This window comes from Pongo pygmaeus, chromosome 15 (assembly GCF_028885625.2).
Source record: "Pongo pygmaeus isolate AG05252 chromosome 15, NHGRI_mPonPyg2-v2.0_pri, whole genome shotgun sequence".
NCBI classification, from domain to species: Eukaryota; Metazoa; Chordata; class Mammalia; order Primates; family Hominidae; genus Pongo; species Pongo pygmaeus.
Window position 1 is genome coordinate 45,537,496 of NC_072388.2, and position 26,823 is coordinate 45,564,318.

Genomic DNA, 26,823 nt, shown 5'->3' on the forward strand with positions numbered 1-26,823 from the left:
CTTTGTATTTGAAGTGCGTTTTTGGTAGAAAACAGTGTGTATCTTGTAGATAGTTTGCATTTTTTTTTCTCAATCCAGTTCTACCATTTCTGACAGCTAATTGCAATCTTAAATTCATTTACTTTTAATGTAATTATTAACATGACTGAGTTAAAGTCTACCATCTTGCTCTTTTTGTTTTGTCTCTTCAATATTTCATTCATCTGTTACTTGGGGTATTTTGACTAAGTTCATAAAAATTTTTAAGGATTTTTATATGGCTTAAAGTATGCAACATTCACTTACCGATTCTACTTAGAGTCAATATTGTACCAGTCAACATATCACATTCCATACTTCATGCTTCTCTGAGGTCCCTATTTACTTCTCACTTCCCACGTCACAAATGTAATAAATTTACAACAGTATAATTCAAATTAATTCCATCGCTTGTGCTATTGGCATGTTTTAGCTCTAAATATGCTGTGAACCCTAAATTACGATGTTATTATTTTTTCTTCAAACTGGAGATTGATTGGCAGACTTATTTGTAAGGGGTGAGACAGTAAATATTCTTGGCTTGAGCCATATGGTCATTGTTGCAACTACTCACCTCTGTGGTTGTAGCATGAAAGCAGCTATAGACAATAGATAAACAAATCAGGAAAGGTGTGTTCCAATTAAACTTCATTTACAAAAAACAGTTTGCTGACCTCAGGCTGCTATTTGTTGACCCCATTTATATAGATGTTGATTAAGGAAATTGAAAGATAAAAGAAACATAGTCTTTTGTCTTTACCCACTTATTTGCTATACCTAATCCTCTTCATTTATTTTTATAGATCGTGGTTTTCACTGATAGCCTTTCCCTTAAGTATAAAGATCACCGTTTAGCATATTTTTGTACTGCAGTTTCACAAACTACCAAATCTCTAGCTTTTCTTTTTCAGAATATATTTATTTATTTGACTCCAATTTTTAAAGTATATTTTCACTGACATAAAATATAAATTGACAGTATTTTCAAAGATATTTAAAGATTTAAAGATGTCCCATTTTCTTCTAGGCTGTATTGTTTCTAATGAGAAAGTAATTGTCATGCATATCATCAGAATATCATTTTTTTTTTCCGGCTGCTTTGAAAATTTTCTCTTTATCATTAGTTTTCCACAATTGGATTATGGTATTCTTACATGTGGTTTTCTTGTATTTTTCTTGCTTTGTGCACCATGATATGCTTGGATCTGTGGGTTTGCTTCATAAATTTGTAGAAAATTTCAGCCATTTTTTCTGCCCCATTCTCACTCTATTTTAGAACTTCAAGTGCACTTGTTTTCAACTATTTTATATGGTGCCACATGTTCTTAGGTCCCTTCTCTTTATTTTTCAATCCCTCTATTTTTTTAATCTATCAGGTTGTATCAGCTCTTTCAATTTGTTTTCAATTTTACCAGTCCTCTTGCCTTTTCCAATATACTATTAAGCCCACCCATAGAATTTTTCTTTCAATTATTGTGCAGTTTTAGTTGTTCAATTTGCATCTAGTTCTTTCTTAGGGTTTTTTGTATGCTAAAATTTCTTATTCATTTGCTCATAAAATCTGCATTTTTCTTTAATTATTTGAACATATTTTCCCATAACACTTTGAAAATATTCATCATAGCTACCTGAAGCTTTTTGCTAAATCCAACATCTGGCCTACCTTAAGGTTAGTTTTTAATAAACTACTATTATTCTGGACCAAAAGTAACATTTTCCTGTTTTCTTTTCATCTCATTTTTTATTGTTTAATGAACATTATGAATAATATATGATAAATAACTGGACTGTGCTCTCTTTCACCCTGTAAAGAGTGTCAAGTTTTAGTTTAGTAGACAGTTCAATTACCTGCTGTCCCTTTTGAACCTTTGTTTGCCATTTACATTTAATGTAAAAAGTGATGAAATCTGTGGAAATCCAAGGATGTTCCTAAGCTCTTCTAACTTGGTGGGATTCACCATTAAATTCTGCCTCCCTCTAAATTTTAGCAGAAGTTGGTGTTAGTCTTTGTTAAGGAGTAGCTAGAATAAGTCTTTACTCTGACATGGTTTTTATTCCTCTGACTTAATCCTTTTGGAGTCTCATCAGGATGTTTAGAATTTAAGGATGTATAATCTACCTGATGAGCTGAAATTCTGGCTTCCTTTAGCATTGCTAGAACTCTATTATCAATTTTCTACTTGCAAGAATCCCATAGAGAAGAAAATGGTAAATCACCTCATCCTTGTAGAGTCTGATCCTTAGGTAAGGATCCACACTAACTCCTATGACCCTTCTTCTACAGTTTTTTACTATACAATATTTCGTCCTGCAGATAGATGCTTTTGCTGCTTTGAGTTTTAATATACGTTTCTTTAGCTTAGCCAGAAATCCATGCTCTGCTTGGAATCTACCTTGCTATGCTCATATATAGCAAATTCCCCCAAATGGAGAGCTAGAATAATCATGGAGCTCACTTCATGGGTTTCCCTCTCACAGGAAATGCAGTCTTGCACTGTCTGTTTTTATTCCTTAAAATTGTAACCTCATGTAGTTTGTCCAATTTTATGGTTGTTTATAGTAGAAAGGCTGGCTCCATTAGTATTTTCCAGATAACTTCCAAGATTTTAGCAAAGCTACAACACAATATTCAAAAGATTTTAAGGAAGACATGAGTTGTATAATGCATGTATTTTAAAGACATGGTTAACATATATGGTTAAGTAGATAATGTTGCTTAAATTAAAAATCAAAGAAAATTAGCACAAAGAAAAAAACAAATAATATGCTATAACACAGATAAACTGAGTCAAAAAGTGGACAAAAATCTTTAAAACTATAAATGATGTTTTAATTTAATCTGAATAAAAATTCAGGTATGAGATATAAACTTCTAAATTTCCTTTCTCTTCCTATAGCTTCACTCATTGAATAAGTATTCATTAGTAGTGCTCTATATATGAGGAATTCCTACAGATATTGGAGGGGAGATTGTAGGCAGTGAGCTCAATATGATATAACTTTATTGCTTGATTTTACAGCTATACTGCCAATTTATATGATAATTATTGAAACTTGGTATATTCTCCCTTGTTTACTCACAAAACAATCTATTAATGTGCCTGCAAAAAAAAAAATAACATTTTCAAAGGTTTCTGTACTTCGAAATGAATGAATGCATTTGCTTGTGAACTGATATTGCACTGGAGTTGTGTTGCCAATATAGCAGTAAATGAAAGGCTAACAAGCAGGAATAAGTGCTTGTTAAGAGAAATATTAATGGCCTGAAATATTCATTCAATAAATGGACTGATGTTTGCTCCTATGGAATATACATTATGATGTGGATGTAGTCAACAAACAGTTACATAATTTCTGGGTTTGACAATATTCTGAAGACAGTCTGTGAGAGATGACATATATTAAGACTTGTAGAACAAGAAAGAGCTAGTCATACCAAGACCAGAGAAGAGGATTCCAAAACTAGAATTTTCTCTTTTACCCCTGTGTTCCTCCAGCCAGCTTACTTACACCACAGGCCCAGGGAAAACTGACGGTACAGTGAAACACTGATTTTTTAGTGTCAACAACTCCCTACCATAACTGACAGGTCATAGGAAGGATGCCAGGTCCTTCCCCTTATATCCTCATAAGACCTGCCCCTTATGTCATATTGGCATCGACTCAAGTCTTAATACTGAATTATTATGAACAAAATATTTTAAACATTACTTGTTTACAAAAAACAGACTTGATTAGGTTTTTACTCATCCTTTCTTCTTTCTCATATTCCATTCTTTTCCCCCAGATTCATCTCTTTCTTGCTTAATTCCAACAAACAAGAATTCTTTTTAAAGTTATCTTTGTAAGATAAACTTTTAGAATAGGAATATTTTTATTGTGTCCTCACAATTAATTATACATTTATTTGCATGCAAAATTCTTTTTCAATTACTTTTTCTTTAATATTTTGAAGACATAACTCCGTTATCTATCTGCATGTCAAGTTGCACAAAGTTTAATGTCTATATAATTCTAAATCCTGTATAAATTATCTGCTTTATCTCTATAAATAACTTTTAAAACATTTTTGTACTCGATATTTTAAAATTCATTTAAATTTATCACAGCATGTAAATTTTCCCCCCAACGTATTGCTGCTGTCACTCCATGAGCCACATCACTCAGAAGTCTAGCCAATATGGTTTGGCTGTGTCCCCACCCAAATCTCATCTTGAATTCCCATGTGTTGTGGGAGGGATCTGGTGGGAGGTAACTGAATCATGGGGGCAAGTCTTTCCCATGCTCTTTTCATGATAGTGAGTAAGTCTCATGAGATTGGATGGTTTTAAAAAAGAGGAGTTCCCTTGCACAAGCTCCCTCTCTCTCTTTGCCTGCTGCCATCCATCTAAGACATAACTTGCTCCTCCTTGCCTTCCACCATGATTGTGAGGCTTCCCCAGCTTCAGAACTGTAAGTCCAATGAAACCTTTTTCTTTTGTAAATTTCTTAGTCTCGAGTGTGTCTTTATTAGGAGTGTGAAAATGGACTAATAAAGTTGTCCTTTTTACTTTCTAATTTTTAAAAAAATCTGTTATTATTTTATTTCTGCATTTGGTCTTTTACTGCTTTATGGGTTTCCTGCTAAGCAGATACTTATTATTTTGTCCTTCACACCTCTTAAGACTTTACTTATCTTTGTGTCCTCTACTGGGAGAGTTCCTCTATGATATCTTTCAAACTACTTATGACTGCTTTGTGCCTATTCTGCAATTTAGTCTAGTAATATAGTTATTTATATCAACTGTTATATTTTTATACCCATTGTCATCAATTTCTTTTCTGCAATGCTCCTTTTTCTTCATCATGTTTCTTATATCCTCCCTGCTTTCTTTGAGGATGAAATTTTCTGTATTTAAAAATCTTATTTTCTGATTCTTAATACTCCTATCTAATGTGGAATAGATTATTCCATTTGTCTTCTTGCTTTCATAATTGTTTTGCTCCTGATTTTGCATATTTTATTCCTGTGAGATCCCTAAATGCCTTGTCCAGTACTGTCTATGAGAGTAAGGATGACCTAGGCTCTTGCTTGTGTTCCTTAGGTAAAGAGAAGGAGTGCTTCAGGACGGAGAGATCTGGTTGCAGTATCATTTTTACCATTCTCTATCTTCTCTTCCCTCTACTCTTCAGTTTTCTCCCTCCAGTTCTCTCAGTTTGAAATACTGTAGGTCCAGGCACTGCTCTTATCCTAAGTTGGCCTGCCTCTTGGCTGTGGTCTAGCTTGAGGGAGTGTGGACGGAGAAGTGAGCAGAGGAAGAACAGTAGAAACTCTGAGAGCCAACCACCCTGGCTGCCCTCATTTCTATACACTGTCCATTCCAGCTCTGATTCTCTCTCAACTTTTCTCCTAATATTTCAAGTTATAATTGCTGCTTTTCTGCTCCTTGGTAATGTCAGGCAATAAGCCACCCAGAATAATACACAGAGGGGAAAAAGCTCACCTAAAATGCAAAGTTATCTCTCAGACTAGCCACAAAATATTGTCACTGGCCTCATTGGCTCCAGCCTAATAATCTTACCACACTTCTCTTCCAACCAAAGCTCAATTGTACATTGATTACTTACTTTATCTCTGATATCAGTCATCCTCTCCATCTCTGCCTTTTTGGAGGGGCATTTTCAATGTTGTGTTACTCAGGCAGAAAGTAGCTTACCTATGGCTAAATCTGGAAATCTTCTCATGTTACTTTTCTATGATCATACTGCTTTGTTTTTAAAACACTTTCACATTGATTAGCTTATTTGATAATCCTAAAATTATGTGAGTCATGGGAAGCAGATTTATCATCTCCCATTCTACAGATAGAGGAAGCAAGGCCACAAAGAATTAAATGGCTTGCACAGAGCTAATCTGTTAGAAGATGTTAAAATCTTCCACTCATGGGAGAACTTTCTTTACATACTGACCAAGAATAAAAGACAGCCATACCCACACTACATCATCCAGAAGAGTTCCATGTGGACTAGAGGAGTTCACGTAATTTGCTCCATGTTGTAATTTGATACTGTGATTTTTTAATTATTTTTTAAGATTTTTGGGGCATATGTGTAGTTTTTTACATAGGTATATTGCATAATGCTGAGGTTTGGGCTTCCAGTGTACCCATCATCCAAATAGTGAGCACTGAAATGTTTACCAATGTGTAATTGTTTAACCCTCACCTCCCTTTCTCTTCTCCAATTTTGGAATCCCCAGAGTCTATTATTTCCATCTTTATGTCCATGTGTATCCATTGTTTAGGTCCCATTTATAGATGAGAACATTGAGTTTTGATTTTCTGTTTCTGAGTGATTTCACATAGAATAATGGCCTCCAGCTCCATCCATGTTGCTACAAAGGACATGATTTCATTAATTTTTATGGCTATATAGTGTTCCTCATATATATATACCACATTTTTTAATTAAGTCACCTATTAATTGATACTTAGTTGGATTCCATGACTTTGCTATTGTAAATAGTGCCTCAATAAACATATGAGTTGAGGTGTCTTTTTTATATAATGATTTCTTTTCCTTTGGGTAGATACTCAGTAGTGGGACTGCGGGGTTGAATGCTAGTGGCACTTTAAATAGTAGATTTTTGATAGTAACATTGCTCTGAATCTTTTATTGGAGAAATTACATGATTTTATAATGAAGAAAATGAGTAATGCAAATAATTTAAGAAGCCATCAAACTGCTGTAAAAATAATGAAAATTTTAACTGAAGTTTTTATTTAAGTATGTTATGAAATATAAATTCCTCATTATATGTTTAATGGAGAAAAATAAATGTTTAAAAAATTATATGAATTTAAATCGAATATTAAGGTATATATTTTAGTAATAAGTGATAGCATTAACTTCATTAAGTGATACTTAAATTTTTATTCCTAATTTTTCAGATTTTGCATGGACTCCCCTATATTTTATCTAGATTGATTATTCAAATATTCCTTTATCATCACTACTAAAAGAGTCATTGATATTTGTCAAAAAGAGTTTGAACTATGTTATTATTGACTTACTGGACCTCTGTTAGTTTATCTGTCAAAGGAGGGTGATACCATCTCTTCTGCACATGTAGTAGGGTTGTTGGAGATGATAAGGATATGTATGGAATCACTTCGTATATTACAGAAGGCTATACATAGAATTGATAGCATTTTCTGCTTAAGGTTTTTTCAATACAACTGCAACTCATAAGCTGGCTAAAATATTGGGATCCACTAGTCCATCTGTTATCATCATAAATAAAATTCTAATAAATTTAGCAAAATTCTAGCCTTGAGGAACTTTGATTTGACATTGACATTTCTTGCCTTTTAGAGTTATCACAGACAATTTTATTGGCAATTACTTTTCATGTTCAAAGTATGTTTAGACTGCTCTTACTTCTGATAGTTATTAATGATTTTTAACAATATTATGTTCCTCGTTTTTAGACATTACTAAGAAAGAAGTATCTAGCTGAATAGCAACAAATAAATAAATAAATAAATAAATAAATAAATAAATAAATAAAAACATTGCCAGAGATTAAAATATATTTTCTATCTGGTCACTGTTAATTCAATCCAAATTTAAAAAAAAAAGATAAAATACTTTATTTTGATGTGGAGTCAAATCTGCTTTAGTAGTTGTTTCTTCCCATTTATTCTTCAGGAATAAGAAATGCTATATTCCTCTAACATCTTGTTTCAGGTGACATTAAAGTCCTCAGTCGTTTTGAATTTCTTTATATACTGAACATGGAGAAACTGGTAGTTCCAATATGTCAATATGAATATTGTAATATGCCAAAAGGAAAATACAGGATGTCAAATCCTAGCTCAAATATTTCCAAACTAGAGGTGAAAGTAGCAGTTACAGGTAAAATTTTGCTTTGTAAAACCCTATTTGGCAGGATTAAGGAAAGGGATTAAACTATGAAGGATTTATTTAGTTAATATTTCAATAGATATAGCAGTTTCATTCCTATGTAGGCTATGTTCAACAAGGACTCCTAATGGCAGGAAATGCCGTGGCAGAAAGACCCTAAGATGACTCCCAATGATTCCTGTCTCCTGTTTTTCATATCTTTGCGTAATTCCTTCAGTGTCAGGGAAAAACCGTGACTTCTTTCTGATTAACAGAACCTAAAAAATGTGACAATGTCACTTCTGTGATTGTGTTATGTATATAAGATTCCATTTTAGCAGACTGGAGCTAGAGATTCTTCTTGTGGGTTTGAAATAAGCAGCCACTTTTGAGAAGCCCATGGGACAAACTATTGCAGGTAGTTTCTAGGACCTGCAGGCATATTCTAGGGTCTCAGGGTAGCTCCAGCAAATAACCAGCAAACGCCAGGGCCTCTATCATACAATACAAGGAAATTAATTATTCACATAACTTGAATAAGCTTGGAAGGGATTTTTCCCCAGTTAAGCCTCTAGATAAGAACACAGCCCAACCAAGAGTCTGATTGCAGCCTTGTGAGGCCCAGAACAGAGGATCTAGCTAAGCCATGCTTGGAATCCTGACACACAGAAACTGTAAGACAATAAATATGTCATTTAAAGCTTTTGACTTTGTATAATGTAATTCTTTATGCAGAAATAATAACCAACACAGCACCATCAATTTTATTATGTTTAGCATTAAAATATCTTGAGTCAATAATTAAACCTCATATCATCTATCTTTTGAAATTATTCTGAGACTAAATGTCCATGGCTCTGAAAAAGGGGTACAATAGTAACGGTGCATGGTTTACAGAGATAAAACTATAATTCAAGGATTTTCCTTCGCAATCTTGTCTTAATTTCATTGCAGTATTTTCAATAAAGGAAACTTAAATATATAATAAATGCATTTTAATCTTCTTAAAATAAAATCTATACCCACAGCATTAATTGACAGTGAAGCAATACAATAAAGTTATTTTCAGTGAACTCCAAGCAGAAAAAAAATGTTTAAAATTATTGGGAAGTCTCCTCAAAAAGAAGAAGCATGCTTTACTTTTGGAGGAAATGTGCAATTAATAGCTGGAGTTTAAGTAGTCAGGGTTATAAGATGTACCACTTATTGATGGTGGTTGAGGATTAAGGTGGAAGAAGCCTGAATTCCCAAGGACTTTGTGGAACAGAACCATCGTGTTACTTTCTGAAATGATACATCACTTAACCTGAGTGAAATAATTTTCTAGACTGTTTAAATAATGGTTAAGCCATGTTTAAATCCTGGTTATTTGGAGTTTATTTATACGTTCAGAGAAAAGCAGTTACAGCAGTAATCATTAATTTGTGAATCATAAAATATTATCACAGCCTGCACCTATCTATTTGGCTGAAGAACAATGATCAACATAACCCTGGTAAAGTCATACACAAAAGTCACCATAACTGTAGCATAGAGACACACAAAAGGCTAGTATTTCAGAATAAAGTAACATATGAAGAAAGGCAGAGTCCTACAAATGTGTGATGATTTGGGGGAAGGCAGCATAGTCAAATTTGAACTGAATTTGGAATAACTGGTAGAACTGAAATAGAGATTATGCTATCTATTTTATTTGAGATATTAATGAATGCTTTGAAGAATTATGACAATGAAGAATTTGCATATCATCCTATAGGCAATGAACAGAATCAACCTTTCTCACTTAAGATAGGCTAGGTTTTCTAGGAAAATAAAGCCCAACAATATGAAAATTTCAGAGATCAGATAAAAGGAAACTGCAGTATCCCAGAAGAGAATATAAGGCTTAAGAAATGCAATAGATATAAAATCAAAATTACTTCAAGATACTATACAAATGTAAAACTGGCAAAGCTTTTCAGAGAAAGTTTTTATTGTTCTCTTTCTGATGTTTAATCTTGTACTTCACACTTAGTAAGTAGACAGTAAATACTTGTTAAATACATTCCTGATTGTAAAAAAAAAAAAAATCAGTTGGGAGTACATATTGGTGGTTTTATACTCAATTATAATTTATGGTTATGCAATAAAAAAATCCATTTATATATATATATATATATATGCAATGTTACCTTTTGGAAAAAAACACCATCCCTTTAGTATCTTTCATTTAAAAGAATCTTAAAATGTCTCCATTGATAAAATTCCTAAATGTTTTACAACTCTAAGTATATATAACTGTGTACACGCACTTTCTGGAAGTTAGAAGGGCATTCTACTTTTATCTCCTGGATCATATAGGGAATACTGATTACCATTTTATTTTGCTCTTATTTTCTTTGATCTAAAACCGTGTAATAAATGCATATGCTTAGACAATTGCATTTAAGCAATTAGACAAAAAAGCTAAATATAAAAATTAAGCTTTTTTCACATAATTTATTGTCTTGCCTGACTTGTCAAGAAATGTTAGTCTCCTGACACCCATAAACATTTCAATAAAAATGTAATGTCAGAAGCAAGTCTATTAAAGTGAAGAAGTATGAAGAAAGTGTAGTTAATGGGAACATAATTAGAATAGCTTAGAACTAACATCTTGATTGCTAAATATTTAGGAATATCAATTAGAACAATTTGAAAGACATAGATAATTTAAAACTTTATAAATAAATGCTGCATTTTGCTGCAGGTTTCCTGGGTCTTCATGTTCAAAAAAAGAATAAAAGTGCATCTTCATTAATCTCTGGTACTGTCAACAGAATCTGCCAGTAGATTCTGTCATCTGGTTTCCTATATAATCAAGCTGCTGGAAACCTCTTTTCTCTGCTATATTGTATAATGGGCATAACATTTCAATGTTGAAGCATCCCTTCGGGTTGGTTTAAGCCAATGTGTAGCTTAAACCTACGCAGTCTACTGATGTAGGTGACCTGAGACCTCGCAGGTTGATTTTCTGCATTGACTGCTTCTTGCAGTTGTAAGGTTATTCCAGTTAGCCCTTTAGGTGGCAAAAGCAACCCCTTCTCACAACTTTGCTGAGTTGTAAGACACGTGCACCCATGTCTCCAGGGTCTAGCCTGCTTAGTGTGATAAAACTGAGGACAGTTGACAAAACTGTTCTATTCATCTCGTGTAATTTTTAAAAGTGGGGTTCTTTGAAATAGTGAGTTGTAAAGTGTATTTGTTATCTAAGACTGCCATGACAAACAGCCACAAACTGGGTGGCTTAAACAAACAAACAAACAAAAACTATTGTCTCACAACTCTGAAGGCCAGAAGTCTGAAACCAAGGTCTTGGCAGGACCCTACTTCCTACTTCTGTAGAGACTCTAGGGGAGAATATATTCCTTGCCTCTTCCAGCTTCTTGTGGCTCCAGGGGTTCTTCAGATTGTGGTTGCCTTACTGCTTACTCACATTGCCTCCTCTTCTCTCTCAAAACTCTCCCTGCCTCTCTCTTATAAGAATACATGCTATTGTGTTTGAGGCCCACCCAGATAATTCAAGATAAGCTCCTTCTCTCAAAATCCTTAACTTAATTACATATGTTGCCATATAAGTTAATATCCACAGGTTCCAGGGATTAGAACACAGACTTATCTTTTTCAGAGGGCACTAGCTAGCTTCCTAAAATATATATGATTTATTTTCAACTTAAGCCATCCTTTTACCCCCTCTGTATTCACTTTTTTCTCATTTAAAAATTATTTTCAGAAATTTTCTTTCATTGAATCATTAACTCTTTTGTTCATCCTCCATCTATTTAATCATTCTAGATTTACTGGTTTTCTTTTCTAGATCAAGCAATGAGATGGGACATAATGGGGTATAACATAGAATGATATTCAGTCATGCCATGAAAAAATAAGCCCAGATATTTTGAAGTATTGAAGAATATGTTTTTCCAGAGTTAAATATTGAGACATTTTGAATCTTTGATAAACTGAAATGCATGCTCTAGTTAAATCCTGTGCTATAATATTACAGAACTATTAAAATAGAAGCATTATGTCCACATATTAATATATAAGTAATATAGATAATACTTGGAATTTCAAATTTACAAATGGGCTTATTCTAATAAATCAATATGCTACATTAACCTTTAGAACTTGTAAAAAATAGCCCATCATAGAAGATGAAAAATGGCATCTGGGTTTCTACTAAAGCTCATGAAGCTCACTTAAACCTCATAAAACTGCGATGACTTCACCATTAAAATATGAGTAAATAAAATATATGCAAATACAAAGTATTTTTTAGTATTATAGTTAATTATCTTTAACATGGATAGTATACTACAAGCTAGGCTCATCACAGTTTCCAAAATACCTTTGCTTACTTTGTTCTTTTTCCTAGCAGGAAATTATTCTCATACCCCTTCTAACACTTAAGTGAACACAACTCTATTCTCTTAGCCTCTTACTCTAACATACATCATAAACATAGAATTTTAAAAGAAGAAAGAAAAGAGGAATAATCTTTTAAGATTTCCTGTGAGCTAATACAGGTATAGATGTCATTGCCTTTTAGTTCAATTCTGTACATTTCGGTGTATAGTTAGATCAAGTCTACTTTGGGATGACTATACAAAATTCATGGTAAGTGGAAGAGTATAAATAATTGTAAAAAATAAAATTTAAAATGTTTTTAGTTAATTTGAGTCTCAGAAGGAAACAGCATTATCTTGAAAGATTTGCTTTGTGCATTAAAAATATATGGATCTTTGTATACTTCTATTCCCTGGCTCTCTTATGTTAGATTCAAAGTTTCAAGTTATGAGAAATTCATAAGGAATACTAATCCTGATATGTTTTAGTAAATGAACTAATTGGTGTTTCAAAGTTTCATCCAGACATCTGATATGCTTTCCTAGATTAGACTAGCTAATATTACATTTCAGAAAGCAAAAATGGCGAAAGGCAGTTCATAATTAGAGAGTTCCCTCATGAGTTAGAAATTACCACTTAGAATTTATGCTATTAATAAGTTTTAAGTCTGAAACATTTTAATCATTTTTATGACTTCCTTTTAGATAACACACAATGTCCAGTTTCTTTTTTTACTACCATGAACATTTCAACTATTACAACTAACTACCTATGACAAAGAAAATGAGGAGTATTTTCTTTTAATGCATTCCTAATTTGTCACTCATAAATAACATGCAGTATATAGATTATAAAAATAATGTAAATAATTACATAAGACATAATACAGAGGGAATGTTTAAAAGACAATGACATAAAAAGTCAATACTTCTCCCTAATTTACTATCTGTCAGATACAACTCTACTGCTTTTTCTTGGAATATTTGTAAACATATGGCCAGTCAAAGACAAAATTGAAAGTCACCATATATTGACAGATAGTAAATAAATACATATATAAATAAGCAAGTAAACAAAAGAAAAAAAATTCTGGTAATAAGAAAACCAGAGCAATTATCTATTCACATGAGATTTGAATAGAAAAAAAAATGTTTGCAACTTGATGTAATTAAAGCCAGCCAACACTACAGTATGTCTTATTATTACTGAAACACTCAAAATAACTGATATGGTTTGGCTCTATGTCCTCACCAAAATCTCATGTGGAATTGTAATCCCCACATGTCAGGGGAGGGCCCTAGAGGGAGGTAATTGGATCATGGGGGTGGATTTCCCCCTTGCTGTTCTCGTGATGGTGAGTGAGTTCCCATGAGATCTGATAGTTTAAAAGTGTGTGACACTTTCCCCTTCACTCTCTCTCTCTTTGCTGCCACCATGTGAAGTAGGTCCTTGCTTCCCCTTTGCCTTTTGCCATGACTGTAAGTTTCCTGAGGCTTCCCAGACATGCTTCCTGTTCAGCTTGCAGAACTGAGTCAGTTAAACCTCTTTTCTTCATAAATTACCCAGTCTCAGGTAGTTCTTTATAGCAGTGTGAGAATTGACTAATACAATAACCAATTTCCTCCTCACTAACTCTACTAGAATTCAGATAAACTTCTATGTAATTTTATAGGCCTGTGCATTCTTTTAACTATTAAAATAAACTTGACTTAAAAATAAATTTTTAGAAGCTCTAACTTGAGGAGTCAAGCTGTTCTATGCTCCATTGATTTACAAAATGTTTTCATTATATTGACATAGGTCTAAAATCTCTTGGTCTAATAAAACAAAATATATAAAATGAAAACATCTGGAATCCTACCTGTAACAAGAAAGCTGCATCTCCCGGCTCCAGCTTCATTTATGATGCTACAGTTATAAACCCCATAGTTTTCATTGGAAAGACTCTTCACAGGGTACTCTGTGTATTCCTGAGAGTCAAACTGACCCGTCTGTAATAACTTATTGCCCAAGCGCCACTCGTAGGTCAGCACCCGTATTGGATAGGCTCTCAGTACTCTGCAGCTCATAGTGACACTTCGATCCTGTCCTTGCCGGATTTCCAAGAATGCTGGTTCCACTGCAGGGGGATCTGTAGAAAAGATATGTAAAAACAGATGAAAGATGTGACTTGCAATAAACCAAAAGCTACTCTTATTAGAAGAAGCCATTTTCAGTAACACATGCAGCAATAGAGGACGAGTGTAGGAGGTGAATGAAGAACATATTTAAGCCCAGAAATTTTAGCTTGGGTTGGGAAATGTGATTTCCTGAGGGTAGGAAGTAAATAAGCCTCCTTACTTTACAAATGCATTTGCAGGTGAAACTACTAGAGCTGACTGATCCTTCGTACCTCTTTCAGCAAATATTTTTAAACTTTCCTATTAATTCTAATATTATCAATATATTCCTTTTTTGTTTGTTTGGGGCCCTTTGTCTAAAAGTCATAAGAATTCTTTTTTTAATATACAATGAAAAGATTCCTCTCTTCATTTACTTCATGGTCTGATACTGAAGGCAGCTATTTAAAAAGCTAATTTACAAAACTGTATGAAAAATAATTCTACAGTGCTAAGTAAATAAGAAGTGAATGACACTATGAGAGTTGACCAGGCAAGTATGTTACAAAAATAATGCTCAGCTGTGTCTTCCAGAATGTACAGGAAATGGTCAGGTGAGTAAACAGTAAGAGAAGGCATTCCAGGTAGAGGGATGGGTACATGCAAAGGTACAAAATCTGAAGAGGAAGGGATGTTCAGAGAAATGCAGATGGATTAGCATAGCTGATGCACAAAAGAAGACCATAAGCGCTTGGGGGGAAATAAAGATGAAAAGAAAGAGACTCTATTCAAGAAATGCATTTTCTTGGTATTGAGGAGGTCTTCTAAAATTTTTAAATAAAGGATTTATATGATCAAATAATTTTTTTTTGGAAAAACACTGTGGTAGACAGGAAAAGCATAAACCACAGAGGGAAGAGACAAGTTGCAAAAAAATTAAATCACTGGTGAAAGCCTGAGCTAAGGTGAGGTCAGTGGGACCAAAAATGATGCCTTAGGCAACGAAGTGGATAATAGTGTCAGTCATGAAGACAGTGAGGAAAAGGAGAGGTAGATTGGTGTGTGTTGAATGTGTCAATTTCATGCACTGTCAATCACACATCCAGAAGCAGTGTTTCTTCATTTCCAAACATATGGGTAATGTTTTATTTTCTCTTTGCTTTTGATTTTTTGCTTAACTGAATTGTAGTCAGATAAAATAGTCCACATGTTTTCAATCCTCTGAATTTGTTAACATTTGCTGTATGACACAATATATAATAGATTTCTGTTCTGGGTGTGCCCGCTAAGAAGGAATAGTCTGCACTTTTGAAGTGTGATTGATATGTATCTATTGGGCCAACTCTAATATCGAGGAGTTGTCCAAATCATCTATATAGTTGTTTATTCATTTATTTTTTGCCTACTTATTCCAGTTGAATTAATTCAGAAGAGTATGTTAAACTCCTCTAAAAAAAGTTAAAAGTTTTAGATATCTAATTTAAAAAATTATCCTTGTAGTTCTGCCTCCTTTTTGCTTTACCTGTTTTGAGGTTATGCTATTAAGTATATATGAATTTAGAATTGTTTTATGTTGTCCATGAGTTGAATATTGAATATTTTATCACTATAATCTCTTTGATCTCCAGCAATGCTATATATATACGTGTGTGTGTTGTGCATGTGTGGATACATACATATATATATATATATAGTCTAACATTATTATGGCTACATTGGCATTTATTTTGTTAGTATTTGCATGTGATATTTTTCCATCCTTTTAATCTTATACTTTTAATATCTTTATAAGTATTTTTATTCTTATACTTTCAGTATCTTTAAATTTTACAAGCACCTCTTTTAAACATCATGAGCTTATGCTTTATTTTTTAGGATTTTTTTAAGTCTGTCAATCTTTTTTTAACCCAGAGCACTTAGCACTTTATTCACTGACATTTACTGTAACTACTTATTTTGTACTTTTATTTTATTACATTTTTGTATTAAATTTACTGTAACTTACTATTTTGTACTATTTGTTTTCTGCTACTCTTTATTGCCTTCTTTTAGGTGGATGGATTACATTATCATTCTGATCTTTTTGCTGCTACTACTTGAAGATTTATTTACTGTTTCTACTACTCCGATTGTCTCAAAGCTTGCAACATGCATATTTAAGTTATCCAAAAACATCAATCAACACGCTTATTATACTACTGAAGAAAACAATAATCTAAGGATAAATTGTTCCTTTTATTCTCATTCTAACATGTGTTACTGAGTCATGAATTTCAATCCTCTTTTTTTAATAAAAAGTCTATTGTACATAGTTGGGCATGGTGGCTCACACCTGTAATCTCAGCACTTTGGGAGGCTAAGGAGGGCGGATCACGAGGTCAGGACTTCGAGACCAGCCTGGGCAACATAGTGAAACCCCGTCTCTACTAAAAATACAAAAACTAGCTGGGCATGTGGCATGTGGCTGTAGCCCCAGCTACTTGGGAGGCTGAGGCAGGGGAATCACTTGAACCCGGGAGGCGGAGGTTGTGGTGAGCCGAGATTGCACCGCTGCACTCCAGCCTGGGAAACAGAGCTCGACTCTGCCTCAAAAAAAAAAAAAAAATTATATTGTACATTATAGTATAATATGGTATACTTATAGTATTTTTAAAAAGTGACCTACAAAGAGACTTAGACTCCCACACAATAATAATGGGAGACTTTAACACCCCACTGTCAACATTAGACAGATCAACAAGACAGAAAGTTAACAAGGATACCCAGGAACTGAACTCAGCTCTGCATCAAGCGGACCTAATAGACATGTACAGAACTCTCCACCCCAAATCAACAGAATATACATTTTTTTCAGCACCACACCACACCTAATCCAAAATTGACCACATAGTTGGAAGTAAAGCTCTCCTCAGCAAATGTAAAAGAACAGAAATTAGAACAAACTGTCTCTCAGACCACAGTGCAATCAAACTAGAACTCAGGATTAAGAAACTCACTCAAAACCGCTCAACTACATGGAAACTGAACAACCTGCTCCTGAATGACTACTGGGTACACAACGAAATGAAGGCAGAAATAAAGATGTTCTTTGAAACCAAGGAGAACAAAGACACAACATACCAGAATCTCTGGGACACATTCAAAGCAGTGTGTAGAGGGAAATTTATAGCACTAAATGCCCACAAGAGAAAGCAGGAAAGATCCAAAATTGACACCCTAACATCACAATTAAAAGAACTAGAAAAGCAAGAGCAAACACATTCAAAAGCTAGCAGAAGGCAAGAAATAACTAAAATCAGAGCAGAACTGAAGGAAATAGAGACACAAAAAACCCTTCAAAAAATTAATGAATCCAGGAGCTGGTTTTTTGAAAGGATCAACAAAATTGATAGACCGCTAGCAAGACTAATAAAGAAAAAAAGAGAGAAGAATCATATAGACGCAATAAAAAATGACAAAGGGGATATCACCACCAATCCCACAGAAATACAAACTACCATCAGAGAATACTACAAACACCTCTACGCAAATAAACTAGAAAATCTAAAAGAAATAGATAAATTCCTCGACACATACACTCTCCCAAGACTAAACCTGGAAGAAGTTGAATCTCTGAATAGACGAATAACAGGCTCTGAAATTGTGGCAATAATCAATAGCTTACCAACCAAAAAGAGTCCAGGACCAGATGGATTCACAGCCGAATCCTACCAGAGGTACAAGAAGGAACTGGTACCATTCCTTCTGAAACTATTCCAATCAATAGAAAAAGAGGGAATCCTCCCTAACTCATTTTATGAGGCCAGCATCATCCTGATACCAAAGCCGGGCAGAGACACAACCAAAAAAGAGAATTTTAGACCAATATCCTTGATGAACATCGATGCAAAAATCCTCAATAAAATACTGGCAAACAGAATCCAGCAGCACATCAAAAACCTTATCCACCATGATCAAGTGGGCTTCATCCCTGGGATGCAAGGCTGGTTCAATATATGCAAATCAATAAATGTAATCCAGCATATAAACAGAACCAAAGACAAAAACCACATGATTATCTCAATAGATGCAGGAAAGGCCTTTGACAAAATTCAACGACGAACAGAAAAATTAAGCAAGTCGCCCAGCTAAAAAGTAGCAGACTAAGGAATCAAACAAGGCAATCTGATTTCAGAATGCATGCCCTTAAAAACAGCCTATGTCACATTATTTCCAATTGCAGATACTACCAGTGGTTCACGAATTAGCTCTCTCCGTAAAAGAGGACTTTGAAAATCTTGCCTTACTGGTTATTTTAAGTTATCAATTAAAATAGAGGTTGACCTACTCACACCATCATTTAAAATTCACAACCTTGCAAAGGCAATAAAAAAAAGTCATGCTTTGTGGAAAGCATAAAAAATGTTACAGAATTTTGAATCAAATTCAAACTGCAGTTTATATGGCAATGTACTTCATGGAAATTAATTTTGGTATTGCCCATATATTATAATCTATGCAAGTGTTTGTAGAATATTAAATGTCTGAAGGTAATTTCAAAGTAATTAAGGATTTTAGTTGTAATAAAGTCATTAAGTAACAAGTGCCCAAGATTAATGATTTTAGCATTTTCTTTTTCTATCTACTGGCTCAAGATGTCCAGCAAGGTTTCTAAATACTTAGTTCTAATATTTAAATCCATATAGAGATATCTACCTTATTTGGGAAGAATAATGCATGAAAATACCAGATTGCAGGAAAATGTTTATTTGTGTGTATTTCTTAATAAGGGGATGAGAGAGTAAGTAGTTCATGCATTTTTTTGACAGCATGAATAAAATTTTGCATTTATTTCTTGAAAAACAATTGCCAGTTTCAATGAGTACCAGAACTGTAAGCAAAGCAATGTTTTTAATTTTAAAAACAATAAAAGATGTTTAAATAAATAATAAAACCTTCAAATGAATATTAAAATATATTAAAAAACCTGTTTTTAAATATTTAAGGGAGTGTGAGTCAATGGACGTTAAATATGCATGGGCTGTCTTCAATCACGTACAGTTGAAAGAGGAGTTGAAACAGTCCTGTCTATTTGGAGGACTTCGTATAAGTATAATCTTAATTATGTAACCATTAGAGGAGCACTGAGAAATATGTACTCATTAGAGTGATTTCCTCTCAAGCCACATCTTCCCAAGTCAAAAGCATGCCCAACCAAATACTTGTTGTCTGGTTCTTTGTTGGGATTAAAGTCATTTAAGGAAAATTGTGCTCATAATTATTTACAAATGTAATATTTATAAAAGAAAGTCTAGGAGTTAGAGTATTAGGTCAGTGAATTAAATTCTTCCATTGCCCATTAAGAAGAGTCAAATTGCTACAATTAATATATGACAACCTCTCTCTCCATGAACACATAGAAGTATTGGCAGGGTGGTGTGCCTGAAGAGAGCATGGAAGATCTATACTTCACCTTCATCAATCCTTACCCACTGCATCTTTTCTATTTGGCTGTTCCTGAGTTGTATTCACTACAGTTGTCCCCCCTTATCCATGCAAGATACATTCCAAGATCCCCAGCAGATGACAGAATTTGCAGATAGTACTGAACACTATATTTACTGTTTTTTCTTATACATACACACATACCTATGATAAATTTTCATTTATTAATTAGGCACAGTAAGAGATGGACAACAATAACTAATAAAAGAATGATTATAATAATATACAGTAATAAAAGTGATGTAAATATAGTCCCTCCTCTTCTCTCCTAAAATACTATAATAAGGAAAGAAGCTGCAGATGCCGGGAAAGAGTGAGTGACTGACCCCCAGGGCTTCACAACCCCACCAATGACTTCAATAATCCTAAGCATGAGAAAACCCCTTGATGCTCTGGGGGCCTCCAGACTAACACAGAAAGCTGCCTAGATATTATGTAGAGGAATTGCTCCAGAGAAGGAACTCATTCTGGGTCCCACATGTTTCTGAGCCCTGAGCAGGTGCAACATGGCACCATTCTGAGACCTCGGTCCTCAAAGAACTGCGACCTGCCCTGGGGCCAACACCACTTCTGGCACAGCTGGCCAAGGTGGAGGGCGGGAGGCTGGGCACTTTCACACACCCTGAAGAGAAATCTCCCTGATGCTGATGCTGCAGGCTATTATGGGACCAAGACAAGGGGAGATCACCTGCTCCACAGGTGCCTGCCTAAGCTGCTCCCACTGACAGTGGTTCCACCCTCTCCAGAGACAGGCTTACAGTGCAGCAGGCCAAAATCCCTGAAGGTAGATGCAAAAATCCCCAACAAAATATTACCAAATAGAATTCAGCAGCACATCAGCATAGTACTGGACATCCAAGCCAGAGCAATTAGGCAAGAAAAAGAAATAAAAGGCATCTACATTAAAAAAGATGAAGTCAAAGTGTCCCTCTTTGCTGATGACATGATCTTACGTCTAGAAAAATATAAAAACTTCATTAAAAAATTCCTAGATTTGGGCCGGGCACGGTGACTCACACCTGCAATCTGGCACTTTGGGAAGCCAAGGTGGGTGGATCACGAGGTCAGGAGTTCAAGACCAGCTTGGCCAACATGGTGAAACCCCATCTCTACTAAAAATACAAAGAAAAAAAAATTAGTTGGGTATGGTGGTGTGTGCCTGTAGTCCCAGCTACTTGGGAGGCTGAGACAAGAGAATTGCTTATACCTGGGAGGCAGAGGTTGCAGTGAGCTGAGATCATGCCACTGCACTGCAGCCTAGGAAACAGAGCAAGACTCTGTCTCAAAAAAAAAAAAAAAAATCTAAATTTGATAAATAAATTCAGTAACGTTGCAGGATACAAAATCAACACATAAAAATCAGCAGTGTTTCTATATACCAATAATGAACTAGCTGAGAAAAAATCAAGAAAACAATCCCACTTACAATAGCTACAAAAAAAATAGGAATAAATTGTCCTTGCGATAGTTTGCTGAGAATGACGGTTTCCAGTTTCATCCATGTCCCTACAAAGGACATGAACTCATCATTTTTCATGGCTGCATAGTATTCCATGGTGTATATGTGCCACATTTTCTTAATCCAGTCTATCATTGTTGGACATTTGGGTTGGTTCCAAGTCTTTGCTATTGTGAATCAATAAACATACATGTGTCTTTATAGCAGCATGATTTATATTCCTTTGGGTATATACCCAGTAATGGGATGGCTGGGTCAAATGGTATTTCTAGTTCTAGATCCCAGAGGAATCGCCACACTGTCTTCCACAATGGTTGAGCTAGTTTACAGTCCCACCAACAGTGTCAAAGTGTTCCTATTTCTCCACATCCTCTCCAGCACTTGTTGTTTCTTGACTTTTTAATGATTACCATTCTAACTGGTGTGAGATGATATCTCATTGTGGTTTTGATTTGCATTTCTCTGATGGCCAGTGACGATGAGCACTGTTTCATGTGTCTGTTGGCTGCATAAATGTCTTCTTTTGAGAAGTGTCTGTTCATATCCTTCACCCATTTGTTGATGGGGTTGTCTGTTTTTTTCTTGTAAATTTGTTTGAGTTCATTGTAGATTCTGGATATTAGCCCTTTGTCAGATAAGTAGGTTGCAAAAATTTTCTCCCATTTTGTAGGTTGCCTGTTCACTCTGATGGTAGGGAATTGAACAATGAGAACACTTGGACACAGGAAGGGGAACATCACACACCGGGGCCTGTTGTGGGGTGGGGGGAAGGGGGAGGGATAGCATTATGAGATATACCTAATGTAAATGACGAGTTAATGGGTGCAGCACACCAACATGGCACATGTATACATATGTAACAAACCTGCATGTTGTGCACATGTACCCTAGAATTTAAAGTATTTTATATTATATATATATATATGGAATAAATTTAACAAAGGAAGTAAAAGATCTCTGCAAGGGCAACTACAGAACTGATGAAATAAATTAAAGAGGACACAAACAATTGGAAAGACATTCCATTTTCACGAATAAGAAGAATTGATGTCATTAAAATGATTCTACTGCCCAAAGCAATCTATAGATTCAAAGTAATCCTTACAAAAATGTCAATATCATTTTTCACAGAATGAGAAAAAAAAATCCTAGAATTTGTATGAAACCAAAAAAGAGCCAGAATAGCCAAAACAATCCTAAGCAAAAAGAAGAAAGTTAGAGGCATCATATTACTTAACTTCAAAATATAATATAATACAAGGCCATGGTAACAATAACAGTACAGATTCATATAAAAACAGACTTAGACCAATGGAATGGAATAATGAGTCCGGACATAAATCCACATATTTTCAGCCAACTGACATTCTGTATAGTGCCAAGAACATACACTGGGGAAAAGACACTATCTTCAATAAATGGTGCTGGGAAAACTGAATACCCATATGCAGAAGAAGAAAACTGGATGCCTATCTCTACCCATGTAGAAACCCAAGATGGAATAAAGACTTAAATGTAAAATTTAAAACTACAAATCCAACTAGAAAACAACATAGGGGAAACACTTTAAGACACAGTCTAGGCAAAGATTTAATGGCTAAGACATTGAAATCACCAGCTACTATAACAAAAATAGACAAATGGGACTATATTAAATTTAAAAGCATCTGCACAGCAAGGGAAACAACAGAATGAACTGACAACCTGCTGAATGGGAGAAAATATTTTCAAACTATTAATCTGACAAAGGATAATATCTAGAATATACAAAGAACCCAAATAACTCAATAATTTTTTAAAAATCTCATTAAAAGTGGCCTAAAGACATAAATAGATATTTCTCAAAAGAAGACATAAAAATGGCCAACAAGTATCTGAAAAACTGCTCAACATCACTAATCATTAGGAAAATGCAAATCAAAACCACAATTACCTTACCAATCACCTTACCCCAGTTAGAATGGCTATTACTAAAAAGACAAAAAACAAAACAAAACAAAACAAAAAACACAAAAAAACAGATACTGGTGAGGATGCAGAGAAAAGACAATTCATACACTACTAGTGGGCATGTAAATTAGTATACCCACTGTAGAAATCATTATGACAATTACTCAAAAAAACTAAAAAGAACTATCACAATCCACCAATTCCACTGGATATTTATCCAAAGGAAAAGGAATGTATATATCAAAGGGATACGTACCTGAATTTGCACATTTATCACAGCATGATTCACAATAGCAAAGATATAGAATCAACCTATGTGTCCACCAATGGATGAATGGATAAGGTAGCATATGTACACAATGGAGTAATATTCAACAATTAAAATGAATGAAATCATGTCATGCAGTAGCATGGATGAAACTGGAGGACATTATCTTAAGTGAGATAAGACAGTCACAGAAAGACAAATACCACATATTCTCTTTCATATGTGAGAGATTAAAAAATTAGATCTTATGGAGATAGAGTATAGATAGATACCAGAGGCTTGGAAGGTGTATGGGTGGGAGAAGGGGATAAAGATATGTTGATTAGTGGGTACAAATATACAGTTAGATAGAAGACATAAACCCCAATACTTGATAGCATATTAGAGAGAGTATAGTTAGCAACAATGTATTATATAATAAAAATAGCTAAAAGAGAGGTAAATAGTTAAAGAGGTAAACAGCTAAAAAATAGCTAAAAATAGCTAAAAGAGCTATGTGTTACCTACATACAGAAATGATAAATACTCAGGGTAATGGATAGCCCAGATACCCTGACTTGATCATTACACCTTCTATGCATGTAACACATCCTCACATGTACCTCATAAATGTGTAAAATATATTGTTATCAATACAATTTTTTTTAATCCTGTAGTATTTTTGGAACACTGTTGACTTTGGGTTGTTGAAACAATGGAAAGTAAAATCTACTGTATAATAAACCTGTAAATGTAATTAAAATGTTTTCTCATGTTCCGTGAGTTCATCTAGTCAACTATCAAACCTGAGGTGGCAGGGGTTATCATGGGAACCTCAGAATCTATAGCTGGTAGGTTAGAAGTATGGATGGCAAACTGGGATTTGTGACTGGCATTTGAAATGGGGCCAATCTAGTGGGGCTGAGTCCTTCAACTTGTAGGATGTATGCTAACTCAGGATATTTACTGTGAGAATTGAATTGAATTGAATTGTTGAATACCCAGTTAGTGCTGGAGAATTGGAGAATTGATGTGGAAAACACACCAGGTATTTGGTGTCAGAAAGAACAAAAGAACTGCCAATCAAGTTTTTAAATAAATCCAATTTATTCAGTAGAGAACTATATGAAAATCATCTACTTGAGAAAAGATATTGAGACACTTGTAGGATCTGTCTGAATGTATATAGAAGAAAAAAGGATTGAGATGGCCAACATTTTTTAGGTTAACTCAGTATATAATTGTGCTAGCACATTTCATATACTTATTACTTCATTTAATATTTATAACAAATGTGTAAAGTATTATCACTATCTCCTTTTTATAGATAAGGAAATTAAATCTGAGAAGTTACATTTTCAAGCAACCTACACATTCCAGATAACAGGTTTAGATCCAAATCCGAATCACATGACATCAAAGTCCAAAGCTACACAACTCCTACAAACTAACACAGAAAAAAAGCTAGATGACCTTGGGCTTGGTGATAGCTTTTTAGATACAACACCAATGGCATAATTATTGAAAGAAGTAACTTTTAAGTGGGACTTTATTGAAATTATTTTTTCGTTATTCTGCAAAGACACAGTCAAGAAAATGAAAAGAAAAACTACAGGCTGGGAGAAAGTATTTGCCAAGACATACTAATAAATGATTGTTACTGAAAACATACAAAAACTCTAAAAACTCAATAATAAGAAAACAAATGACCTGATTTTTAAAATGGGCCAAAGACCTTAACAGACACCTCACCAAAGAAGACAGATGAAAATTATGTTTATGAGGAGATGCTGTGCATCATGTCATCAAGGAAATGCAAATTAAAACAATAAAATACCATGATACGGCTATTAGAATGCCCAAAATCCGGAAGACTGACACCACTAAATGCTGGCAAGGATGCAAAGCAATGTGAATTTTCATTTGTTGCTGGTGGAAATGCAAAATGGCACAGCTACTTTGGAAAATATTTTGGCAGTTTCTTACAAAAGTATACATATTCTTACCATGTGATCCAGTAATCATAGACCTTGGTATTTACTCAAAGGAGTTGAAAACTTATGTTTACAAAAAAACAACCAACATGACAGTGCAGTTAAGTTCAGCTGGTAATTTTTTTGAGGAAGACTTTTTCAATAAAGGAAGTAGTGCATCAACTTACATTTTAATACAAACAACGTAATCCTATTGTGCAGCTTATACAAAAAGCTTGCAGATCAGCCCCTTTGAGAAACACTGACCTGGACTCCACGCCTTAATCAAATAATTGGTCAATGTTTAACAGACAAGGCTGGAAGTTCTGTATGGAAGGCAAAACTGTCATGACAGGACTCAGCCTGCTTTGAAATAAAAAAATGAATGGAGATTTAGAATATATGCATTTAAAAATGTAGGTATCAGTGAAATGTAGGCAGCTTTTTCTAAAAGGCAAAAGAATGTTTCAGCTAAAGACGTTTCAGGTACAATGAAACAAACCCCAAACTAATGGCATCCAAATTGTAAAGAACAAACTAAAACTACCTCTGTTTGCAGATGATAGAAAACCATGCAGAAAACCCTGAAGATTCCACGTTAAATAGCTGTTACAACAAATAAATGAAATCAGAAAAGTAAAAAAGCAACAAAATCAACATACTAAATCAGTTGCATTTCTTCCTTTTTAAATTATTGTTATTTTTTTTTTGGAGATACAGTTTTAATTCATGATTATAGCTCACTGCAGCCTCTGACTCCTGGACTTAAGTGATCCTCCCACCTCAGCCTCCCAAAATGCTGGAATGACAGGCATAAGCCACCACACCCAGCTAATCAGCTGCATTTCTATACACTAACAATAAACATTTTGAAAAAGAAATTACAAAAAAAATCCATTTATAATAGTATCAAAAGTAATAAAATATGTAAGAATTCATTTAAATACTTAGGAGTTAATTTAACCAGGGAATTAAAGGACATGTGCAATGGAAACTACAGAACATTTCTGAAAGAAACAAGACATAAATAAATGAAAATACATCACATGTTCATTAATTGGAAGACCTAACATTGTTAATATGTCAAAACTACCCAAAGACATATGCAGATTCAACGCAATCCCTATCAAAATCCCAATGGCATTTTTTTTTTTTTGCAGAAATAGAAAATCCCATTCTAAAATTCATATGAATCTCAAGAGACCCTGAATAGCCACAACAAATCTTGAAAAAGAAAACAAAGCTGGAAGACATATAGACATATAGATCAATCAAACAGAATGGAGAACCCAGAAGTACCCCATGCATATATGGTAAAATTATTTTGTACAAAGGAGGCAA

At 34.3% G+C, this 26,823-nt stretch overlaps 1 protein-coding gene across 1 annotated transcript in view; it reads right to left on the reverse strand.

The window, feature by feature from the left end:
- The window catches only part of MDGA2 (MAM domain containing glycosylphosphatidylinositol anchor 2), an 831,762-nt gene that overhangs the window by 98,379 nt on the left and 706,560 nt on the right, over window positions 1-26,823 (reverse strand). Inside the window, exon 9 of the mRNA XM_054449174.2 lies at window positions 14,132-14,401. Coding sequence (XP_054305149.2) covers window positions 14,132-14,401 — 270 coding nt within the window. The remainder of the gene's footprint in view (window positions 1-14,131; window positions 14,402-26,823) is intronic.